The sequence below is a fragment of the Leopardus geoffroyi genome, chromosome X (genome assembly GCF_018350155.1).
Source record: "Leopardus geoffroyi isolate Oge1 chromosome X, O.geoffroyi_Oge1_pat1.0, whole genome shotgun sequence".
Classification (NCBI taxonomy): Eukaryota; Metazoa; Chordata; class Mammalia; order Carnivora; family Felidae; genus Leopardus; species Leopardus geoffroyi.
In genome coordinates, this window is record NC_059343.1 from 77,800,105 (window position 1) to 77,825,232 (window position 25,128).

Here is a 25,128-nt window from a genome sequence, read left to right on the forward strand (position 1 = left end):
GCTTTGCCTGCAGGTCTTTCTGATTTGAACAAAGATACCAAGATATTTATTTAACCAAAATGTTATGCTTTCATTTATCTTTTTGGAATGTAACCATTGATTTTACTAAATTTCTTAACAGAAATTAAGTTAATGGACCTGATTCTGAATAAATATTTATTAATTAAAAGCTGTTTCTGAAAATTAAGCTTTCATGAGTATACATGCCAAAAGCTGGTTTTTAAATCACCCATAAAATTGACATATGAGCACAATGCTATTTTTCTATTTTTGTGTTTTCCTTTCCAGTATTGGCCATGTGCATTTAAAATACTCAAATATAGGGGTACCTGGATGGCTTGGTTAGGCATCTGACTTTGGCTCAGGTCATGATCTTGCGGTTTCTGGGTTTTGAGCCCTGTGTTGCGTTCTGTGATGGCAGCTTGGAGGCTGGAGCCAGCTTCGGCTTCTGTGTCTCCGTCTCTCTCTGGCCCTCCCCCGCTCATGCTCTGTCTACCTTTCTAAATAAACATTAAGAAATAATAAAATAAAATACTTTAATATATGTATTTGTACAATTTGATGTCCTGACAAATTAGGTAGGTTTTTGTTGTTGTTGGTGGTGGTGGTGGTGGTGTGTGTGCATCTGTATAGTCTCCACAGTTTATAAAATATAGGTCAATTTCTTTTCCTTCAGAAAGATGTACCTTCTATTTTACCTAAGCAACTAATGTTTTTAAGGTTTAGGAATTCAAGTATTTTGTAAAAAAAAAAAAAAAAAGAAAGAAAATGTGAACTTTCTTATAATTTGTAATATCCAGCATACTCTGAAAATGATGCACTTTGTAAACATATACCACCATAATCCCAGGTAAAGACCTCTCTTTAGGAAAATGAGCCTCCCATTGAATCCTTTAGAGTAAACGCCTTGGTTAACACAAGTTGCCCTTGAGGTTTTGATGCTGTTTGTTCTTATTTATAGCTTGTCCTTAAATTGTGTCATTTCAGCCTTGTAGTACTTGAAATTGTTAGGGGGAGCAACAAGATAATGCAAAATTTTAAATATTTCACCTATGTGGGATAAAGTAATCCCAGAAATTCTAAAAGAAATCATCATGACCTTGTCACCACCTGACTTGTCAATGTAATGCCTCCTGTGGCTTTGTTTTGAGCCTTGTGACTAGTATTTCTTTTAAGTTCTTCATATCACAGCGACATAAATAATTGTTAAAAAGCTGTAGTACAAAACAGATTCAGTATGGGTCTGATTGTTTAAATGTGATTTTTTTTTCCTCAGTCACTAAAACAGTAAATGTTAAATTATTCTGTTAATTCCCTATCTTCCACAGCCTTTCATAAACCTGTTGGGGAGGGAAGAGTATACATTTATTCTAAACAGAGTTATCCTTAAAGCTAAAAACCCTGTATCAGTATGAATATCAGTAGGAAAACCCATCATCTAAGGATTATAGAATTAAAACATCCAATAAAAATGAGAAAACTTTATACTTTATTCTATATTTATCCTTTGTTTGTAGATAAATCCTTGATTTCTTTTGCATCTTAGTCTAGTATGAGTGTTATATTAAAGACAAACCTTAGATTTTCATCATAGATATTTTGTCCTATATTTTAAAGATTTTTATCATTCTAACTATAGCATCTCTTTTCTAAAGTTGTCTCTGAAAAAGAAATACCATATGTAAATGGAAAAAAAAGTCATTAGAATTATGTGCTCAGATTCTATTTTATTAATTTTTTTAACGTCTTATTTATTTTTGAGACACAGAGAGACAGAGCATGAACGGGGGAGGGGCAGAGATAGAGGGAGACACAGAATCTGAAGCAGGCTCCAGGCTCTGAGCCATCAGCCTAGAGCCCGAGGCGGGGCTCAAGCTCACCGACCTTGAAATTGTGACCTGAGCTGAAGTCAATGCTTAACTGACTGAGCCACCCAGGCGCCCCTCCAATTCTATTTTAAATCAGCATAAGAAGTTTTCAGTTTTTCTTTTTTGATGGCCTATCCAAGTAAAGGAAAACAAAAATTTACTTACTACTTTCCATTAATTTGTATCCGTAATGGTTACAAATAAATATAAAAGCTCACAAACAAATCCAGCTTTCAGTAATACATTTCTGTGATAAAGCAAAAACAAATACTGACAACATAAGCACGCATTAACTAAGACTGTACTTAACAGTACTTGAATTAATGCTCTTTTCTCAGAGAATAGTTCATTTTTTGCCATAATAATTTAGACTTTTGAAATCTATATATTAAAATTTAAACTTTCTCTTTTTTGGGTCATCTTTCTTTTAAAATATGGTGTTCATTTTAAAATATAGAGCACTGTTGCTAGACCCCATTAGGGAGCTACCAACTAACTTGTTTTAAATTTTAAATTAATTATAATAAATTGAGTTCATTTATTTCACTTGTTGAAGAAAAGGTCTATATTTATATTACCCAAAATATTGTTATTTTATTCCAGATCAGAGATACTAAGTCAGCAGATCAAAAAACAACCCTCTTGCATTTTATTGCTGAAATTTGTGAGGAAAAATATCGGGATATCCTGAAATTTCCTGAAGAACTGGAACATGTTGAAAGTGCGAGCAAAGGTAATTGATTTGTAGCTTTTTTTGAGACTATTCCTCGCCTAAGTATTATATTTTAAGTGGTAATATTAAATAAACTTATTAACCATATTTTTCTGTTTATGGATGTAAGAAAAGCAGGAAGATAATTTCCATTAGCGTATATTTGACAATATAGTGCATTTTAATGACCTACTTTTTACTTACTTAATTTTTTAATACTGCTAGGTTATTTGAGCTTTCATATCTCTTATGAGATAGTATGTTGATTCATTCATTTCATAATCACTTAAGTGTATATTGTTTGCAAAGGAACCATACCATGGGGCTTTTGATGATATCAATATGATGGTGGGACAGTTCTTGCTTGAATATATTTAATTTCTAGAAGGTAAAAAAAGACATATATCCACATAGTTTATAAAATAAGGATGAATATGAGAAGTACTACACAAAAAGATACTGTACTATAATTTAAATGAGATAAGAAGTTCCTTTTGAATATGTAGATAAGAGAAGGCTTCCTGGAAGAGGTCAAAGTGTGAAGCATGAGCACAGGATTTTTACAGATATGAAAAAGAGGCATGTGAGCAAATAATATGAGTAAAAAACAGTGGCACAATATGTTAAGATGGGTGAAAGAATGGTTGAAAGTGAGATTATATATATGTGGAGAAGGAGAAGTACATTTTCCCTCAGGTAAGAAAGCTATGCCATAAATCTTATATTTGAAATCACACTATATTAATTCCATTTCTCTATAACTCTGAGGATTTTCAGTAAAGACTCAAAAGCATATACATTTCCCAAGTTTATTACAAACCATATAAACCTGTTAGTATTCATTGAAGGGAGAAAAAAGTATGTCTATGAAACCCAGAATATTTTTTGTATAATATTGTTCAGTGGTCATCTCTGCCTGTCTGGTATTGTCAATCAAATCCTGAATATATTTCTTTAATCCAGTGTGTCTCATTTTGTGGTCCCAGGACCAGAATAACAAAAGAAGACAAAGTATGACTCCATAGTACTTTCCTTTTTGTTAAAAAAATCTTAAAGATATGATGTAAAATTATACTCACTGGCAATTGCTTTTCTAAAGAACTTCTATATCTTGGCCCTTACATTTAAAAATACACCATTATGACTAGTCATATTTACTACTAACATGTAACTAATGTGGGATAATAGCAATATTTAAAAAAATTATAATTGGAAACATGAGAAATGTCACAAATAAGACCAATTCTGAAATTCGATCATGTCATCCTTTATTACTGTTTGATTGCCCTCTACCATAATTTTTTTCTAAATTTTATTTGTCCAATATGTAGATTCAATTCCAGAAAGATAATGAGAAGTATATCAATAATGTGTTTAAATAAAATGATGTTAATTTTATGATGATGATTTTTAGTTCTTAATTTTTAAATTTTTAGTTCTTACACCAAGGATACTTTAGATAAATATATCTGATAACCATTTTTATTCAAAATAATCTGGGACAACTGTAATGAAATGTATAATGAAGTTTATATCAGCTTTTATTTTTAAGTCTAGATACTAGTTTATCTATCTATCTATATATATCTATCTATATATATATATATTTCTATATTGTCATATATTTGTGTCTCTGTCTATATCATTTCATACATACTTTTAGCCACCACTGCTATTGATGAAGGTAGCCTGTAGATCACAGCCTTCTGAGTTAGATATTATAAAGTTCTAATCCTAGCTGTATAACGTAGTTCTATAACCTTGAGCTACTAATGTAACTTCCCAAGTTTTGTTTCCTCATTTGTAAAATGGGAATTATAGTAACAAGAAGATCACATGAGTTGACGTGTTTAAAGCATTAAATAAAAGGCTTGGCACATAACTAAATATGTAGCTGTTGCTATACCACTATCTTTATTAGTAGTAGATATCATATTCGATATACTACTACAAATATTGTAGTCACTGCCATTGTCTTGTTAGAAGGGGATAATCATAAGGGCACCAATAGTTCCTACAGTTGCAGCCAACTATGTATTATATCCAGTTCTATTTGTTTCCTGTGTGGGGGTTTTGGTAAATCCTTTCATATTTTTCTTTTACAGTATCACCAACTTTTTTCTTCCTGTCTATCAAAAGCAAAATCTCTGTTGTACTTTGATTATTTATGCTTTTCTGTGTTCTTCATGCCAGTGTTTTCAAAAGATTGTTTCGAGAAATCCTCTTCCTATCTCACTGTTTGGGCCACAGCAATCCCCATTCTCAAGTTATTTTGACTAGTTTTTTCTCTTTCCCTATGAAATTCAGTCTCAACTTAAATTCTTAAGTGCATCCCACCTTTTTGCATCCCTCTTTAATCTCCTCCTAGTTCTCATTTCAGTGTGCTGAGACATATTTTCTCTTGTGCCATTTTATTGCTTTCTAGTAATCCTGCCTCTGTATATGATTTCATTCTGCATCCCATGCCTAGAAATCTCAACTTCCCTGTCCTCTAAGACAACTATCATTTGTCAAAACGCTGTTCAGAATCCATTTTTTAAATGTTTTGCTACTGAATCCCTAGGAGGAAATACTCTGGAATTTAGTCTACAGAGAATAAAAACAAAACATGGTAAAAGGTCAGCCAGGTACCTCTTGTTTACAGTTCAATACTTTTCCTTAGTATTTGAATCCAACTTGTCTTGTTTGCTTACTATGAGTTCAAAGTTGTTTGAAACACATTCTGTAACCTCTAGAACTGTGCATAGCATGTATATAGTCAAATAGTAAAAATACAAACAGATGAGCACTATATAATTCATTTTGTTTGATGATGGGCTATTTATATGTGAAATGATAACCTTAAAAAAAAAAGAGAGAGAGGGAGACAGACACAGAATCTGAGGCAGGCTCCAGGCTCTGAGCTGTCTGCACAGAGCCTGATGTGGGGCTTGACCACATTGACCTACTTCCTTGAGTTGCGGAAGCCAATATGTTGGAGAAATAGGGGGAATCCCTACTTCCTGCATTTCTCAAACAAAGAAGTGTAGAAGCCAAAGGAGTTTGAATACCAGAGCCTGGGAGTAAAAGAGACTGAATCTACTAGGAAGAAAATGGGAAAGCTAGAAAAAGATAGGGCTACTGCAAGCAACAAATCAAAGCACACCTGATGGAGGGTCCAAAATATTACTACGAGTACAGTAATAAAATAACCAAAGTCACAACAACAGAGAGCAAGTAACAATCTCCAAAACACACCTCCTGAAGGGCCAGGCCCTGGACAGTGTATGACCTTCCTTTAATATAGCAGTGCTCGCAGATCCAGAGTACACCACAAACTTTTAAAACACATAAGGGACAGAACACTAGCCAAAATTCTGAAATGGAATAATTCTCATCAAAAGAAATTCCAGTAAATAGTGACAGCTAACAAATTGATCAAGACCAATTGAAGCAATATAACTTAACAAGAATTTAGAATAATAGTCATGAAATTAAATACTGGGCTTGAAAAAAGCATAGAGGACAGCAGAGAATCTATTGCTACAGAGATCAAGGGACTAAAGAATAGTCATGATGAATTAAAAAATGCTACAAATGAGGTGCAAAATAAAATGGAGGTGACCACAGCTCAGATTGAAGAGGCAGAGGAGAGAATAGGTGAATTAGAAGATAAAATTATGGAAAAAGAGGAAGCTGAGAAAAAGAGAAAAAAATCCAGGAATAAAAGGGGAGAATTAGATAACTAATTCATGGAATAAAATGGAACAATATCTGTATCATAAGAATTCCAGAAGAAGAAGAGAGAGAGAAAGGGGCTGAAGGTGTACTTGAACAAATCATTTCAGAGAACTTCCCCGATCTGGGGAAAGAAAAAGGCAATGAAATCCAAGAGACACAGAGGACTCCCTTCAGACGTAACTTGAATCGATCTTCTGCATGACATGTCATAGTGGAACTGGCAAAATATAAGGATATAGAGAGAATTCTGAAAGCAGCTAGGGATAAACGGGCCTTAACATACAAAGGTAGACACATAAGGTTAATAGCAGACCTATCTACTGAAACTTGGCAGCACAGAAAGGAATGGCAGGAAGTCTTCAATGTGATGAACAGAAAAATTATGCAGCCGAGAATCCTTTATCCAGCAAGTCTGTCATTCAGAACAGGAGAAATAAAGATCTTCACAAACAAACAAAACCTGAAGGAATTGATCACCACTAAACCAGGCCTACAACAGATCCTAAGGAGGATTCTGTGAGTGAAATGTTGCAAGGACCACAAAGTACCAGAGACATCACTACAAGCATGAAAACTACAGACATCACAATGACTCTAAACCCATATCGTTCTACAATAACACTGAACGTAAATGGACTAAATGCGCCAACCAAAAGACATAGGGTACCAGAATGGATAAGAAAACAACACCCATCTAATTGCTGTCTACAAGAGACTCATTTTAGACCTGAGGCCACCTTCAGATTGAAAGTGAGGGGATGGAGAACTGTCTATGAAACTACTGGAAGGGAAAAGAAAGCTGGAGTAGCCATACTTATGTCAGACAAACTAGACTTTCAATTAAAGGCTGTAACAAGAGATGAAGAAGGGTGTTATATAATAATTACAGGGTCTATCCATCAGGAAGAGCTAACAATTATAAATGTCTATGCACCAAATACAGGAGCCCACAAATATGTAAAACAATTAGTCATAAACACAAGCAACCTTATTGATAAGAATGGGGTCATCGCAGGGGACTTTAATACTCCACTTACAGAAATGGATAGATCATCTAGACAGAGAATCAATAAAGAAACAAGGGCCCTAAATGATACATTGGATCAGATGGACTTGACAGATATATTTAGAACTCAGCATCCCAAAGCAACAGAATATACTTTCTTCTTGAGTGCACATGGAACATTCTCCAAGATAGATCACATACTGGGTCACAAAACAGCCCTTAATAGGTATAAAAGAATTGAGATCATACCATGCACACTTTCAGACAACAATGCTATGAAATGTGAAATCAACCAGAGGAAAAGTCTGGAAAACCTCTAAAAGCATGGAGGCTAAAGAACACCATACTAAAGAATGAATGAGTCAGCCAGGCAATTAGAGAAGAAATTAAAAAATATATGGCAACAAATGAAAATGAAAATACAACAATCCAGTGCTCGCTTCCGCAGCACATATACTAAAATTGGAATGATACAGAGAAGATTAGCATGGCCCCTGCACAAGGATGACACGCAAATTCGTGAAGCTTTCCATATTTTTTCGTCACCACTAAAACAGCCCTAAAGACATCCTAAGGTGGATCCTGTGAGACAAAGTACCAGAGACATCGCTACAAGCATGAAACTTACGGACATCACAATGACTCTAAACCCATATCTTTCTATAATAACACTGAATGAAAATGGACTAAATGCGCCAACCAAAAGACATAGGGTATCAGAATGGATAAAAAAACAAGACCCATCTATTTGCTGTCTACAAGAGACTCATTTTAGACCTGAGGACACCTTCAGATTGAGAGTGAGGGGATGGAGAACTATTTATCATGCCACTGGAAGTCAAAAGAAATCTGGAGTAGTCATACTTATATCAAACTAGACTTTCAATTAAAGGCTGTAACAAGAGATGAAGAAGGGCATTATATAATAATCACAGGATCTATCCATCAGGAAGAGCTAACAATTATAAATGTCTATGCGCCGAATACAGGAGCCCACAAATATATATAACAATTACAAACATAAGCAACCTTATTGATAAGAATGTGGGAATTGCAGGGGACTTTAACACTCCACTTACAGAAATGGATAGATCATCTAGACACATGGTCAATAAAGAAACAAGGGCCCTGAATGATACATTGGATCAGATGGACTTGACAGATATATTTAGAACTCTGAATCCCAAGCAACAGAATAAACTTTCGTCTCAAGTGCACATGGAACATTCTCCAAGATAGATCACATACTGGGTCACAAAACAGCCCTTCATAAGTATACAAGAATTGAAATCATACCATGCATACTTTCAGACCACAATGCTATGAAGCTTGAAATCAACCACAGAAAAAAGTCTGGAAAACCTACAAAAGCATGGAGGTTAAAGAACAACCTACTAAAGAATGAATGGGTCAACCAGGCAATTAGGGAAGAAATTAAAAAATATATGGAAACAAACGAAAATGAAAATACAACAATCCAAACACTTTGGGATGCAGTGAAGGCGGTCCTGAGAGGAAAATACTTTGCATCCAGGCCTATCTCAAGACACAAGAAAAATCCCCAATACAAAATCTAACAGCATACCTAAAGGAAATAAAAGCAGAACAGCAAAGACAGCCTAAACCCAGCAGAAGAAGAGAAATAATAAAGATCAGAGCAGAAATAAACAATATAGAATCTAAAAAAACTGTAGAGCAGATCAATGAAACCAAGAGTTGGTTTTTTGAAAAAATAAACAAAATGGATAAACCTCTAGCCAGGCTTCTCAAAAAGAAAAGGGAGATGACTCAAATAGATAAAATCATGAATGAAAATGGAATTATTACAACCAATCCCTCAGAGATACAAGCAATTACCAGGGAACACTAGGAAAAATTATATGCCAACAAATTGGACAACCTGGAAGAAATGGACAAATTCCTAAACACCCACACGCTTCCATAACTCAATCAGGAAGAAATAGAAAGCTTGAACAGACCCATAACCAGCGAAGAAATTGAGTCAGTCATCAAAAATCTCCCAACAAATAAGAGTCCAGGACCAGATGGTTTCCCAGGGAAGTTCTACCAGATGTTTAAAGCAGAGATAATACCTATCCTTCTCAAGCTATTCCAAGAAATAGAAAGGGAAGGAAAACTTCCAGACTCATTCTATGAAGCCTGTATTACTTTGATTCCTAAACCAGACAGAGACCCAGTAAAAAAAGAGAACTACAGGCCAATATCCCTGATGAATATGGATGCAAAAATTCTCAATAAGATACTAGCAAATCGAATTCAACAGCATGTAAAAAGAATGATTCACCATGATCAAGTGGGATTCATTCCTGGGCTGCAGGGCTGGTTCAACATTCACAAATCAATCAATGTGATACATCACATCAATAAAAGAAAAGATAAGAACCATATGATCTTGTCAATTTATGAAGAAAAGGCCTTTGACAAAATTCAGCACCCTTTCTTAATTAAAAACCCTTGAGAAAGTCGGGATAGAAGGAATATACTTAAAGATCATCAAAGCCATTTATGAAAAGCCCACAGCTAACATCATCCTCAATGGGGAAAAACTGAGAGCTTTTTCCCTGAGATGAGGAACACGACAGGGATGCCCACTCTCACCGCTGTTGTTTAACATAGTGCTGGAAGTTCTAGCATCAGCAATCAGACAACAAAAGGAAATCAAAGGCATCAAATTCGGCAAAGATGAAGTCAAGCTTTTGCTTTTTGCAGATGACATGATAGTATACATGGAAAATCCGATAGACTCCACCAAAAGTCTGCTAGAGCTGATACATGAATTCAGCAAAGTTGCAGGATACAAAATCAATGTACAGAAGTCAGTTGCATTCTTATACACTTAACAATGAAGCAACAGAAAGACAAATAAAGAAACTGATCCCATTCACAATTGCACCAAGAAGCATAAAATACCTAGGAATAAACCTAACCAAAGATGTAACAGATCTGTATGCTGAAAACTATAGAAAGCTTATGAAGGTAATTGAAGAAGATATAAAGAAATGGAAAGACATTCTGTGCTCATGGATTGGAAGAATAAATATTGTCAAAATGTCAACACTACCCAAAGCTATCTACACATTCAATGCAATCCCAATCAAAATTGCACCAGCATTCGTCTCGAAACTCGAACAAGCAATCCAAAAATTCATATGGAACCACAAAAGGCCCCAAATAGCCAAAGTAATTTTGAAGAAGACCAAAGCGGGAGGCATCACAATCCCAGACTTTAGCCTCTACTACAAAGCTGTCATCATCTAGACAGCATGGTATTGGCACAAAAACAGACACATAGACCAATGGAATAGAATAGAAACCCCAGAACTAGACCCACAAACGTATGGCCAACTCATCTTTGACAAAGCAGGAAAGAACATCCAATGGAAAAAAGCCAGTCTCTTTAACAAATGGTGCTGGGAGAACTGGACAGCAACATGCAGAAGATTGAAACTAGACCACTATCTCACACCATCCAAAAAAATAAACTCAAAATGGATAAAGGACCTGAATGTGAAACAGGAAACCTTCAAACCCTAGAGGAGAAAGCAGGAAAAGACCTCTCTGACCTCACCCGTAGCAATCTCTTACTTGACACATCCTGAAAGGCAAGGGAATTAAAAGCAAACATGAACTACTGGGACCTTATGAAGATAAAAAGTTTCTGCACAGCAAAGGAAACAACCAACAAAACTAAAGGCAACCAATGGAATGGGAAAAGATATTTGCAAATGACATATCGGACAAAGGTCTAGTATCCAAAATCTATAAAGAGCTCACCAAACTCCACACCTGAAAAACAAATAACCCAGTGATGAAATGGGCAGAAAACATGAATAGACACTTCTCTAAAGAAGACATCCGTATGGCCAACAGGCACATGAAAAGATGCTCAACGTCACTCCTCATCCGGGAAATACAAATCAAAACCACACTCAGATATCACCTCACACCAGTCATAGTGGCCAAAATGAACAAATCAGGAGACTATAGATGCTGGAGAGGATGTTGAGAACCGGGAACCCTCTTGCACTGTTGGTGTGAATGCAAATTAGTGCAGCCACTCTGGAAAACAGTGTGGAGTTTCCTCAAAAGTTAAAAATAGACCTACCCTATGACCCAGCAATAGCACTTCTAGGAATTTACCCAAGGAATACAAGAGTACTGATGCATAGGGGCACTTGTACCCCAATGTTTATAGCAGACTCTCAACAATAGCCAAATTATGGAAAGAGCCTAAATGTCCATCAACTGATGAATGGAGAAATAAATTGTGGTTTATATACACAATGGAGTACTACATGGCAATGAGAAAGAATGAAATATGGCCCTTTGTAGCAACTTGGATGGAACTGTAGAGTGTGATGCTAAGTGAAATAAGCCATACAGAGAAAAACAGATACTATATATTTTCACTCTTAGGTGGATCCTGAGAAACTTAACAGAAGACCATGGGGGAGGGGAAGGAAAAAAAAAAAAAAACGGTTAGAGAGGGAGGGAGCCAAAGCATAAGAGACTCTTAAAAACTGAGAACAAACTGAGGGTTGATGGGGGGTGGGAATGAGGGGAGGGTGTGTGATGGGTATTGAGGAGGGCACCTATTGGGATGAGCACTGGGTGTTGTATGGAAACCAATTTGAAAATAAACTTCATATATTGATAAAAATAGAAAAAAAGAAAAAGATAAGAAAAATTAAAAATTAAAAAAATTATATAACATAAAAAATAATTTAAAAAATTTGACAAATGGATCAAGGTGTGGTTTATATACACAATGGAACACTACGTGGCAATGAGAAAGAATGAAATCTGGCCATGTGTAGCAATGTGGATGAAACTGCAGTGTGTTTATGCTACGTGAATTAAGTCAGCAGAGTAAGACAGATACCATATGGTTTCACTCATATGTGGATCCTGCGAAACTCAACAGAAAACCAGGGGAGAGGGTAAGGCGGAAAATAGAAAGTTACAGAGAGGGAAGGAGGCAAACCATAAGAGACTCTTAAATATTGAGAATAAGCTGAGGGTTGATAGGTGGTGGGAGAGAGTGGAAAGTAAGTGATGGGCATTGAAGAGGGCACCTATTGGTATGAGCAGTGGGTGTTGTATGGAAACCAATTTGACAATAATTTACATATAAAAAATAAAGTACCTTTTCTTTTAAACTATAGAGATATTGATAAGATGAAACTAATTCAGTTAATGACTCAATTATGTAACTCATCGTGTACTACGTATTACTACTAATACCTTTTTTCTAATATTTTTGGATTTTTGGAACCCAAGTATAAATTTTGATGGCGTAAAAATCTTTTCTCTCTTGTATAGCAGTTATATTTATTTAAGTTGTGTAGTATAGGCCTCAAACTAACTGACTAAAAACATATGTTGAAGTGAGAGGAAAACTGAAGGTATGAAATATGTGGAATCTGTGAAGAAATTTGTTTTATAATCGTGTTTATTCTTTAGCTAAACTTCTAAAACTTTGTGTTTTAGAATAAACAAATCTATAGCATAAACTTAGCATACTTTCCTCGAGCTCTGTTAACTCAGAGATTTTGGGGAAACACATAATTTTCATATTAAAACAGATATATATTATGGAAATAGAATTCAAAACTACATGAATTTTTTAAAATGAAACAGATGACTTCAAAGAAATTTCACACTTGCAACAGATCCCTAAGGGTGTGTGTTCAATCTTCTCTTCCATTAGGGGTACTAGGGTGAGAAAAGTTTATGAAGCATTGCTTAAAGAATTACAGAATGGTTTTGTTTTGGTTTGGTTTCACTTATTTATGTATTTAGTTATTGTGGCCAGGAGGAGGAGGCAAGTAGGCAAGGTGAGGGAGCAGAGTACCTAACTTTCTTCTAAATAGACATTCTCATATCCCTTATGAAGTTCAGCATCAAATACTACATTGTCATTTTATTTCCAGTGAAATTAATAAAACAGTATTGCACTGGTCATTTTATTCGAGGTTGAATTATAAATCTTCAGGTCCTCATATTCATGTTTGACATACCAATGAGTCTGTAGAAAGGAAAAAAAAAACCTGGTTGCTATAGAGACTCTGATGCCTTTAAAATATTTAAAATACTTTTTTTTTTTTTCATCACAAACTGGTATTTATGTAGTTTCATGATCATTTAAAAAAATAAAAATCAACTTATATGTCTACTTATTGACAAATTACAAACCTCCTTGTCCACACCTCCCCTATTATTTCTTTTTTTTTTTTTTTTTTTTTTTTTTTGGGCCAAAGCATAAGAGACTGTTAAAAACTGAGAACAAACTGAGGGTTGATGGAGGGTGGGAGGGAGGAGAGGGTGGGTGATGGGTATTGAGGAGGGCACCTTTTGGGATGAGCACTGGGTGTTTTATGGAAACCAATTTGGACAATAAATTTCATATATTATAAAAAATAAAATACTTTTGATAAACTACAATTACCTTTTCCCCAATGATTAGGTTTAAAGATTATGTGTATACTGTGTGTGTAATTATATATAATACATATATATAGTATAAAGCATTGCTGTTTTATGAGTCATATTTTATAAATCCCTTATTCTTCTCCCCACCACTGTGGCGTTCACTTTAACTTTGAGGTGTAAGGATTTTTACAGTTGATTAAAAACCTCTAGGGTTAAAGACAAAAGTAAAAAAAAAAAAAACAAAAAACAAGAAAAAACAAACAAACATTAGTGTTTTCTATGTTGGCTCCAGGGATTAAACCAAAAGATTAAAGTTTAATTAAAACTCTTCCATTCAATGGGGAAAAATTGTATTAACATATTTGAAAGCACTATTAATCCTAAGGATTCACATAAATATGAAATGGGTTTCACTTCAGTTAATTTAGTGTCATCTTACAAGATAAAAGCTGTCAAGTTTCCTATAAACAGTGTTAATTTATTATGAATTGAATCAATTATTATAAATTTTAATGACCAACTATACCTTTTGATATCTCTCATCTTTCCATGTGATATTAGTAACTCTGATTAGTTTTTTTTATTTTTATCTACTCTGACTTCTTTACAGGATTAATCATGATTAAAGCTCAGACTAGAGGGAATATTGTAGACGAAAATGTATGAAATAAAGTTAAAAAATAGGAGAGTATAAAATTTGAGGGAACAACAACAACAAAAACACAAAACATCATTTTCCAAAACTCCAGAGCTGGCACAAGCTTTAGAGGTCATCTCATCCCTGCTAAAAGGGACCCAAGATAGCAATTAGTCCAAATTCATTATTTTACAGTTCAAGAAACTGAGGCCAAGATCGATGAAGGAATTCTCCACGATCACGCAACTGGATTGGATAATCAATGAAAGTCTGCAGACCTTGTCTGGAGTTATTTTATTACATATATTTCAGCTCCATTTTTGCTTCCTTTGTGGTCTAAAATATACAACAGATTCATGCTCACATATTGGAGTAAATGCTGACTAAATAAAAGACTTACTGGAGTATAAATGCTACGTCATCTTTGTAGCCCCATTTTGACAGCAAAATCCTTTCTTTGTGTCACAACACTTTAGTGATATAATAATATTTCTCATACCATATTCATATATTTTTTTCATTGCTTGTTTCTGTCTTTACCTCCTAGATTAGTCCCTACAGTCTCAGTGCTAGCACAGCATCTCAGACACAAGGAAATGCTCAATTAAAGTTTATTAAATTGAATCATTGTATATCATTGTAGTGTAGCAGGCATATCTCAAAATAAGGCATTGTAGGAAGTAGACAAATCGAGTTACAGCCTTAAAATTACTATAAATACAAGAGGAGAAACAAGATAAGTTACAATAAAGAGAACACCAGGACTTAACAATATTTCCTGGTCTATATTTTACTTCTTTCAAGAAGAAAGTTAAAATTGGAAACTATCATGCTAATAAAGGAGAAGATCTAAACTTATGGAGGCCACCAAACCATAAAGGATCGTAATGAGCAGTAAAGATTAAAGTCTGATCGGATCTAATGGCAGCCAACTTTCTCAATGATATATACTGCTGAAACACCTCTCATTGTAATTCCTGAAAAAAAATGCTTTCATATTGTCTAGTGTTAGTTTTATTGAAAAATCTTTGAGTTATGTAACAAAATCCTACTGTTTTTAGTGACTCATAAAACCCAAAGATGTGAGAAAATATTAAACTCAATATTTCCTAGCAGATTTAATCTTTGAGTTTTAGTCTATCATTTTAGGAGCACAATATGAAAATATACTGATGTGACAAAATATAAGTAGAATTGACCTTATTTAAATGTGAGCAGTGTGAGTGTAAAACTGATTACACATCTTACCACGACATCATTTTTACAAGAAAAGTTAAATTGTTCAGCTTCCTTTGAACTTTTTCATATATACTATAAAAATAACCTAAATAGTTTTTGCTGAATGAATTGCATTCTATCATATTAATACCATAAATATCTTATAAAATTTAAAGGAATATTACATTGTAGGGAATCAAATTAATCAGTTTTACAGTTTGTTATATTTCTTTCTTATACCATGTCACCATATTTTTTAAATAAAGTGAATTTCTTTAAAATAACAGAAATAATAAAATTTCTAAAACATGCATAGAAAATGAATTTTCAACCTAAAATTTCAAAAGGATTTGGGAAAGAAAGTCATTTGTGTGTGTGTGTGTGTGTTTGTTGTTGTTGTTGGTCGGTAATCTAGTCATTACCAAACAGTGTTTTAAATTCATAATATATAAACACTCTAATTAATATTCATTTCCAGAGGAAACTATTCATTGAAACAAATAATATCTTCAGGTAGCAGTTAAAGGAAGCATAGACCATGCCATTTGGATTTGAGTAAAATGTTTCAGTGTAAGTCAACATTTTTTTATAAACTTATATAGGCATTTGTCAGGATATCTTAGCTTTTACATCCCAAAATCTTTTCTGCTAGTAATTGTGTGCATAGCTTATCTGTCTCACATCTTTGCTCCTCATGTCTCAGAGCCTAGACTCCTGTCCTTTTTCCAAACAGAAATGCTACCCCCTTCTCTCAGCCCATTTGAGCCCTATGTATCTCTTTGAAGGTCCAGCTTAAATTTGACCTCTCCATAAAAGCTTTCCCAGTTGTTTTCGCTTTCAGTGGTTTCTCACTCCTGTCTTCTAGAATAGTACCGACTTGAACCTTTTAGTTTGATTCTTGATCCTATACTTTTTTGCATTACAATATAAAGGTTTCCATGTTTATGGCTACATCCCTACATGATGCTTTCTGAAATAATGTGTGATGTCATTAGTCTGCTTTTTCAGGGCAAAATCTAGCACAGTAAATTCAGTGCTGTGAATGTTTATTAAACATCAACCTGGAACACCTGGGTGCCTCAGCCTGTTAAAAGTGTCCAACTCTAGATTTCAGCTCAGGTCATGATCTCATAGTTTGTCGGTTGGAGCCCTGTGTTGGGCTTCTGTACTCACAGCGGGAAGTCTGCTTGGGATTTTGTTTTTCTCTTTCTCTGCCCCTCCCTGGCTCACTCTCTTTCTCAAAATAAATAAATGAACATTTAAAATGAAACAAAACATCAACCGATCCCAGCTGCTATCTTTATGTAACCTGACAGTGAAACTTTCTGGGTATTTAAATTAGCTAAAATATATTTGGAGATATTTAATTTCAACTTCTTACATATTAAGCAACAAGGAGAAAATCAGGTAAAAAAAACGTGTTCTTTAAAAATGGCTATTTAAGGAAAAATAAATGTGTGGTGTTAGAAATAATTATAATGGTTACTCTTGGTGTGGGTTAGTGACAAGGAGAAAGTACATGAGGGGTTCTGGGGTGTTGGTCATGTTCTGTTTCTTGATCTGGATCCTCATTACATGGGTGTGTTTATTTTGTGAAAATTCATTCAGCTGGTAACCTGTGTGCACAATGTATGTATGCTTCAACATAACATTTTTAGAAAGTTGGTTGATCAGATTTTTAAAATGTGTATAAAAAGTGAGAAAGGTGTTACATTTTAATCTAGAGTGTCCTCAGTGTTTTTCCTGTGCTTAGTTATAATGATCACATGCATTGCATAAATATTCGCTGTCAGAGTTGATCTGATGTTATTGTAAATAATTATTTTTCAGCAAGTTGTATGTCACTTAATGTTTTTATCGAAGTGTCTTCAAGTCTTAAGAGTGGATAGGTACATTTTAGTATTTAAAAAAAAATAAGAAAACACAGACCGAGCACATTATATACCATGGAAACATTCAGGGTGATCTTTTCATACTTGTTATCAATATTATGCTGTCTTGTATGTTATTGAATCTTAACATGTCCTGAGCACATCCTGAGTTAAAATTTTCATCAAGAACCTGTCATTGTTGTCATTGTTATCACTGTGTCTTTGTTTCAATGTTAGGAAATAGGACATGTGGGAATGTTGCCCAGTTTTATCTCATTCTCAAATCAAGCTCATTAGTTAAAATTTGAATATTCATACATCAAATGTTATAATTTGAGTGACTCTGAACTAAAGCACAAAGATATATTCAATGCAAGAGGTTAAAGAACTGATATTGAGTAGTAATGTCAAGGTGGAGAAGGGAGAGTAAAGGAAGAGGGAAAACTAACAGAAATGAAGAAAGATGCAGCTATCTGCTGTCACAGCAGAGTGAAAAGAAGAGGTGGCTCATGCCCTGAGTGGAGGTTCTATTGTACCTCTAAGAACAAGTGGTGGAATCTGGAAATCAACATGGTAACTGTTACTGCAGTTTTATCCACTATGAATCCTTCTGATGGATTCATCAATAAGGACGAGATTGGGAAATTCAGGAAGTAAGGAACTGCATCACAGGTACCTAAGCAGTTGCCTCCATTCTCCCACTTTTTACACATTTCAAATGTGTTGAACACAAGGATCAAGTTGTAGGGTGCTACACTGGTGGTGTGATTTCTGGAATTTAACTGAGGTCTTTTTCTGGAATTTGGATTCTACATGTTAATGAGGTAAATTAGTAAATAGCAAACATGATATTAACTTGTGCCAATTTTATATTACCCAAACTGCTTAATAGTGTTTCTGGGTACAACAGTCAGAATGGAGTTGGTATTTTTATTAGAAGATTCACTGAAAATGTAAGGGAAGAAACCCTGACTCGTATTGGAAGCTAATATCTCTGTGGGAAAGGATTCTGATAAAGTCAGATCTGAAAGAAACACATGCTAGAAATAACATGTTCAAGGATGAGAATCATATATATCTGAGTTTCAACTTTGTTGCCATCTACTTGTTGGATCCTCCTTTGGCCATTTGACCTATCAGTTGCCTGTTTCCTCATTTATACAATAATGTTTCTTAATTTGAAAAATAGACATGGTATGGTAATATTGAGCCCACTTATCCCTCAAGGTGATTATGATAATAAAATTAGATATTCAATGTGGAAATGCCTGAGAAGAAAGATGTTACATATAAATAATAGTTTATTATTCAAGCTGTCAGGAATATGTTAATTCCAGATGATTTTGATCGTTTATTTTTATACTTGTTTGATCCCATTTTTAAACTGAAGGTCAAAATCTGCTTATTAAATGACACAGTTTTCTCAAATGACATATCATGTCATTACGTATATTTTCTTTACATCTTTTTTTTTTACTTTTTCCATCTTGTAGTCTTTTAGAAATAAGACCCTAGAAACAGATCATAAAGGCTAGCATCTTATTTAAAATGATGTCTCTAAGCTTTGATGGAAGAATCATTGTTCCAAATTCAAGAATTGGTCATAAAATTTCCAATATCCTACATTGTTAGGATATGTTCATCTTTAGTATATATAATCATAGAAGAAAAGAAAAATATTATATTAATTAAATATTCTAAGTAATTGATAGTAAATTTTTAGGTGAAAATAAAAAAGGTATGGATTTTGAATATTATTATAACTAATAAAATGATAATAAGACATTTCTTTTATGTGCATTTTAAAGAAATGGATCCTGTTTGCATTTGTAGCAGGATGTCGCTGATATTTATGTTAGCTATTGCTTTTTCACTTAATTATGCATTTTTTCTAATACCTGATAGTAATAATAATAACTACTACCATTTACAGAAAGATTAAGGAAAGTGTTCAGTGTCACACAATTAACAAGGGCTAAGATTTTGGCTATACTTCTATATTCATTGTTCTTTTCAATGTAACAACACAGAGTAATAGCAAGAACACAATTGAAAAAGACATAAAATATGAGATTTGTATTCATAAATTTAAGATAAACTGAGAAAGCAGTATGAACCTTGGTAAATTCTATATTTTGATGGGAATATTAATTATTATAATTAGAAACACCCAGTAAAATCATACAAATATTCTTGGTTTACTCTAAAACTACAGTAAACTGTTGAATTTATTAAAATGATAGTGTTAGGATTTAAGTTTTCATTCAATTGATTTTTCTTTCTACATGTCCACAGAGAGGAATAACATACCCTGATGATGATGAAGAAAGAATAAATATCTCCATTGCCCACCCTTTTGAGGGATATGGTTATCAACTAACTGCATGTTTATTTTACTCTAATAGTATAAGGACTTCCAGTGTCTAAGTTGCACATTTTTAAAAATTTTAATTTCAGTATAGTTAACATACAGTATTATACTAAGTTCAGGTGTACAATATAGTGATTAAAAAATTCAATACATTACTCAGTGCCCATCAATATAAGTGTACTCTTAATCCCCATCACCTGTATCACCAATCTCCCCACCCAAGTTCCCTGTGGTAACCATCAATTAGTTCTCTATACTTAAGAGTCTGTTTTTTGGTTTGTCTCTCTTGTTTGTTTTGTTTCTTAAATTCCACATAGGAGTGAAATCATATGATATTTCTCTTTCTCTCATTGACTTATTTCACTTAGCATTGTACTCTCTAGATTCATCAATGTTCTTGCAATTGGCAAGATTTCATTATTTTTTATGGCTGAGTAATATTCTGTTGCATTTATATACCACATCTTCTTTATCCCTTCATCTATTGATGGACACTTGGGCTGCTTCCATAATTTAGCTATTGTAAATAATGCTGCTATAAACAAAGGACTGTATATATCTTTTTGAATTACTGTTTTCATATGCTTTGAGTAAATCCCCTTAGTGGAATTACTGGGTTATTTAGTAATTCTATTTTAAAATTTTTGAGGCACCTGCATACTGTATTCCAGAGTGGCTGCACCCAGTTGCATTCCCACTAAGAGTGCACAAGGGTTCCTTTTTCTCACATCCTTGAGAAACATACTGTTTCTTTGTGTGTGTGTGTGTGTGTGTGTGTGTGTGTGTGTGTGTTGTTTTGTTTTGTTTTGTTTCAGTCATTCTGACAGATGTGAACTGATAGCTCATTGTGGTTTGGCTTTCCATTTCCCTGGTTATATCTGATATTGAGCATCTTTTCATCTGTCTGTTGGCCATCTGGATGTCTTCTTTGGAGAAATGCCTGTTTGTGTCTTCTGCCCATTTTTTAACTGGATTATTTCTTTTGTGAGTGTTGAGTTGTATCAGTTCTTTGTATGTTTCATATACTACCCCTTTATCAGATGTGTTATTTGCAAATATCTTCTTCTGTTCAGTATGCTATCTTTTAGTTTTATTGATTGTTTCCATTGCTATGCAGAGATTTTTATTTTGGTGTAGTCCCAATGGTTATTTTTTTTTTCACTTTTGTTTCCCTTGCATCAGGAAACATATCTAGAAAAATATTGTTATGGCTGATGCCAAAGAAATTACTGCCTGTGCTCTCTTCTAGGAATTTTATGGTTTCAGCCTCAAATTTAGGTCCTTAATCCATTTTGAGTTTATTTTTGTGTATGGTGTAAGAAAGTGGTCCAGTTTCATTATTTTGTATGTAGCTATCCAGATTTCCCAGCACCATTTGTTGAAGAGACTATCTTTTTCCAATTGCATATTCTAGACTCCTTCATCAAAGGTTAATTTACCTTATAATCATAGGTTTATTTCCTGGGATGTCTATTCTATTTTATTGATTTATGTGTGTATTTTTGTGCCATTGCCATACTGGTTTTATTACTACAGTTTTGTAGTAAATCTCAAATATGGTGTTGAGATACCTCAGGTTGTCTTCTTTTTCAAGATTGCTTTGGCTATTCAGGGTCTTTTGTAATTCCATGTATTTATGTTGTTGCAAATGGCAAGATTTCATTCTTTTTGATAGCTGAGTAATATTCCATTATACACTACCTCTTCTTTATCTGTTCATCAATCAACGGACATTTGGGCTGTTTCCATAATTTGGCTATTGTTGATAATGCAGCTATAAATATTGGGGTGCATGTGCCCCTTCAAAACAATATTTTTTATTCTTTGGGTAAATACCTAGTAGTGCAATTGCTGCATCATAGGGTAGTTCTATTTTCAACTTTTTGAGGTGCCTCCATACCGTTTTTCAGAGTGGCTGCACCAGTTTGCGTTCCCAACAACAGTGTAAGAGGGTTCCCTTTTCTCTGCATCTTCACCAATACCTACACTTTTATGTGTTGCTAATTTTAGCCATTCTGACAGGTGTGAGGTGATATCTCATCATGGTTTTGATTTGTATTTCCCTGGTGATGAGTGATGTTGAGCATTTTTTCATGTGTCTGTTAACTATCTGGATGTTTTCTTTGGAAAAGTCTATTCATGTCTTCTGCCCATTTCTTCACTGCATTATCTGGGGTTTTTTTGGATGTTGAGTTTGATAAGTTCTTTATAGATTTTGTATACTAACCATTCATCAGATAGTTCATTTGCAAATATCTTTTCCTACTAGGTAAGTAGGTTGCCTTTTACATTTGTTGTTTGTTTCCTTCACTGTACAGAAGCTTTTTATCTTGATAAGGTCCCAATAGTTCATTTTTCCTTTTGTTTCCCTTCCCGCAGGAGACATGTCGAGTAAAAGTTGCTCTGACCAATGTCAAAGAGGCTACTGCCTGTGTTCTCCTCTAGGATTTTAATGGTTTCCTTCTCTCATTTAGGTTTTTCATCCATTTTGAATTTATTTTTTTGTATGGTGTAAGAAAGTGGTCTAGTTTCAATTCTTTTGCATGTTGCTGCCCAGTTTTCCCAACACCATTTGTTAAAGAGACTCTCTTTTTTCCATTGGTTATTGTTCCCTGCTTTGTCAAAGATTAGTTGACCACATAGTTCTGGGCTCACTTCTGGGTTTTCTGTTCTGGTCCACTGATCTGGGTGTCTGTTTTTGTGCCAGTACCATACTGTATTAATCCGTACAGTTTTGTAATAGAGCTTGAAATCCAAGATTGTGATGCCTCCAAGGTTTTGGCTTTTTGTTTGTTTGTTTGTTTTTTCCAAGATTGTTTTGGCTCTTTGGGGACACCTTTTGTGATTTCATACAAATTTTAGGATTGTTTGTTCTAGCTCTGTGAAAAATGCTGCTGGTGTTTTGATAGGGGTTGCAATAAATGTCAAGATTGCTTTGGGGAGTGCAGACATTTTAACAATATTTGTTCCAGTCCATGAGCATGGAATATTTTTTTTTTCCATTTCTTCATGTCCTATTCAATTTTTTTCATAGGTGTTCTATCATTTTCAAAGTATAGATCTTTTACCTCTTTGGGTAGGTTTATTCCTAGGAATCTTATAGTTTTGGTGCAATTGTAAATGGAAGTGACTTATTAATTTATCTTTCTGCTGCTTCATTATTGGTCTATGAAACTGCCACAGATTTCTCTATGTCAATTTTGTATCCTGGACTTAACAGAATTCATGTTTTGATACTCAGAACTTTTTGGCAGAGGTTTTTGTGTTGTCTATATATAGTATAACATTATCTACAAATAGGGAAAGTTTGATATCTTCCTTGCCAGTTTGGATGTCTTTTATTTCTTTGTGTTTTTGGATTGCTGAGGTTAGGCCTTACAGTACGATGTTAAATAATAGTGCTGAGAGTGGACATCCCTGTTGTATTCTTGACTGTAGATGAAGATATTTGTTTTTCTCCATTGAGGGTGATATTAGCTTTGGGTTTTTCATACATGATCTTTATGATGTTGAGGTTTGTTTCCTGTATCCATACTTTGTTGAGGGTTTTCTATTTTGTCAAGTGCTTTTTCTACATCTATTGAGAGGATTATATGGTTCTTATCCTTTCTTTTATTAATGTGGTGTTTAATACTGATTGATTTGCAAATATTAAACCACCCTTGCAGTCCCAATATAAATCCCACGTGGTTGTGGTGAATGATTCTTTTAATGTACCATTGGATTTGAGTTGATATTATTTTGTTGAGAAATTTTAAGTCCATGTTCATCAGGGATATTGGCCTGAAGTTCTCTTTTTTAGTGGAGTCTTTGATTTTGGTTTCAGAGTAATCCTGGCTTCATAGAATGAGTTTGGAAGTTTTTCTTCCATTTCTATTTTTTTGCAATATTTTGAGAAAATATGTGTTATCTCTTCTTTAAATGTTTAGTAGAATTCCCCTGGGAAGACATCTGACCCTGGACTTTTGTTTACTGGGATTTTTTTTTTGATTAATTATTCAATTTCTTGCTGGTTATCAGTCTGTTTAAGTTTTCTATTTCTTACTGTTTCAGTTTGGGTAGCTTATATGTTTCTAGGAATTTATCCATTTTTCCAGATTATCTGATTTGTGGGTATATAATTTTTCATAATATTCTCTTGTAAATGTTTGTATTTCTGTGATGTTTGTTATTTCTCCTCTCTCCCTTAGTGATTTTATTTACTAGGGTCTTTTTTTTTCTTTATGACAACTCTGACTAGGTAATGTTTTCTTTTTTTTAAATTTTTTTAATTTTTTTTCTTTTTGAGAGAGAGAGAGACAGAACATGAGTGGCAGAGGGGTAGAGAGAGAGGGAGACACAGAATCCAAAGTAGGCTCTTGGCTCTGAGCTGTCAGCACAGAGCCCGACATGGGACTCAAACCCATGAACCATGAGATCATGACCTGAGCTGAAGTTGGATGCTTAAGTGACTGAGCCACCCAGGCACCCTAATGTTTTATTTCTTTAAATGTTTATTTATTTGAGAGAGAGAGAGAGAGAGAGAGAGAGAGAGAGAGAGAGAGAGAGAGATGGAGGAAGACCAAGGATCTGAAGCGGGCTCCTTCCTGACAGCAGAGAGCCCGATTCAGGGCTTGAACTCACAGACCATGAGATCATGACCTGAGCCAAAGTTGGATTCCTAACTGACTGAGCCACCCAGGTGCCGCTGCTTTTAATGTTTTCACAGAACCAGCTCCTTGGTCACTGGTCATTGATCTGTTCTTTTTTTGTTTGTTTATTTTGTTTTTGTTTCTGTATCATTTACTTCTGACCTAATTTTTATTTCCCTTCTGCTTGCTGTAGGCTTTTTAACTCTTTTAGGTGTAAGGTTAGGTTGTTTATTTCAGATTTTTCTTGCCTCTTGATGTAGTCCTGTATTGCTATATACTTTACTCTTAGGGCAACTTTGGCTGCATCCCAAATGTTTTGGACTGTTGTGTTTTCATTTGCTTCTATGTAATGTTTAATTTCTTCTTATTTTCTCGATTGACCCATTCCTTTAGTAGCCCATTCTTTAACCTCCATGTATTTGTGGTCTTTCCAAATTTTTTTCTTCTGGTTCACCTCAAGTTTTATACCATTGTAGTCACAATGATACATTGTGTGATCTCAATGCTGTTGCATTTGTTGAGGCCTGATTTGTGACCTAGTATGTGATCTGTTCTGGATAATGTCCAATGTGCACTTGAAAAGAATGTGTATTCTCCTGCTTTAGGATGAAATGTTCTGAATATATCTGTGGAGTCCATCT

At 34.3% G+C, this 25,128-nt stretch overlaps 1 protein-coding gene and 1 non-coding gene across 6 annotated transcripts in view; both read left to right on the forward strand.

The window, feature by feature from the left end:
- The window catches only part of DIAPH2 (diaphanous related formin 2), a 995,484-nt gene that overhangs the window by 518,446 nt on the left and 451,910 nt on the right, over positions 1-25,128 (forward strand). For all 5 annotated transcript variants that reach the window (XM_045470691.1, XM_045470696.1, XM_045470695.1 and 2 more), the window contains one exon: positions 2,472-2,601. In XM_045470691.1, the coding sequence (XP_045326647.1) occupies positions 2,472-2,601 (130 nt within the window). The remainder of the gene's footprint in view (positions 1-2,471; positions 2,602-25,128) is intronic.
- On the forward strand, positions 7,739-7,845 carry LOC123595602. The gene has a single exon (XR_006711270.1). It is a non-coding gene; the product is annotated as a U6 spliceosomal RNA (small nuclear RNA).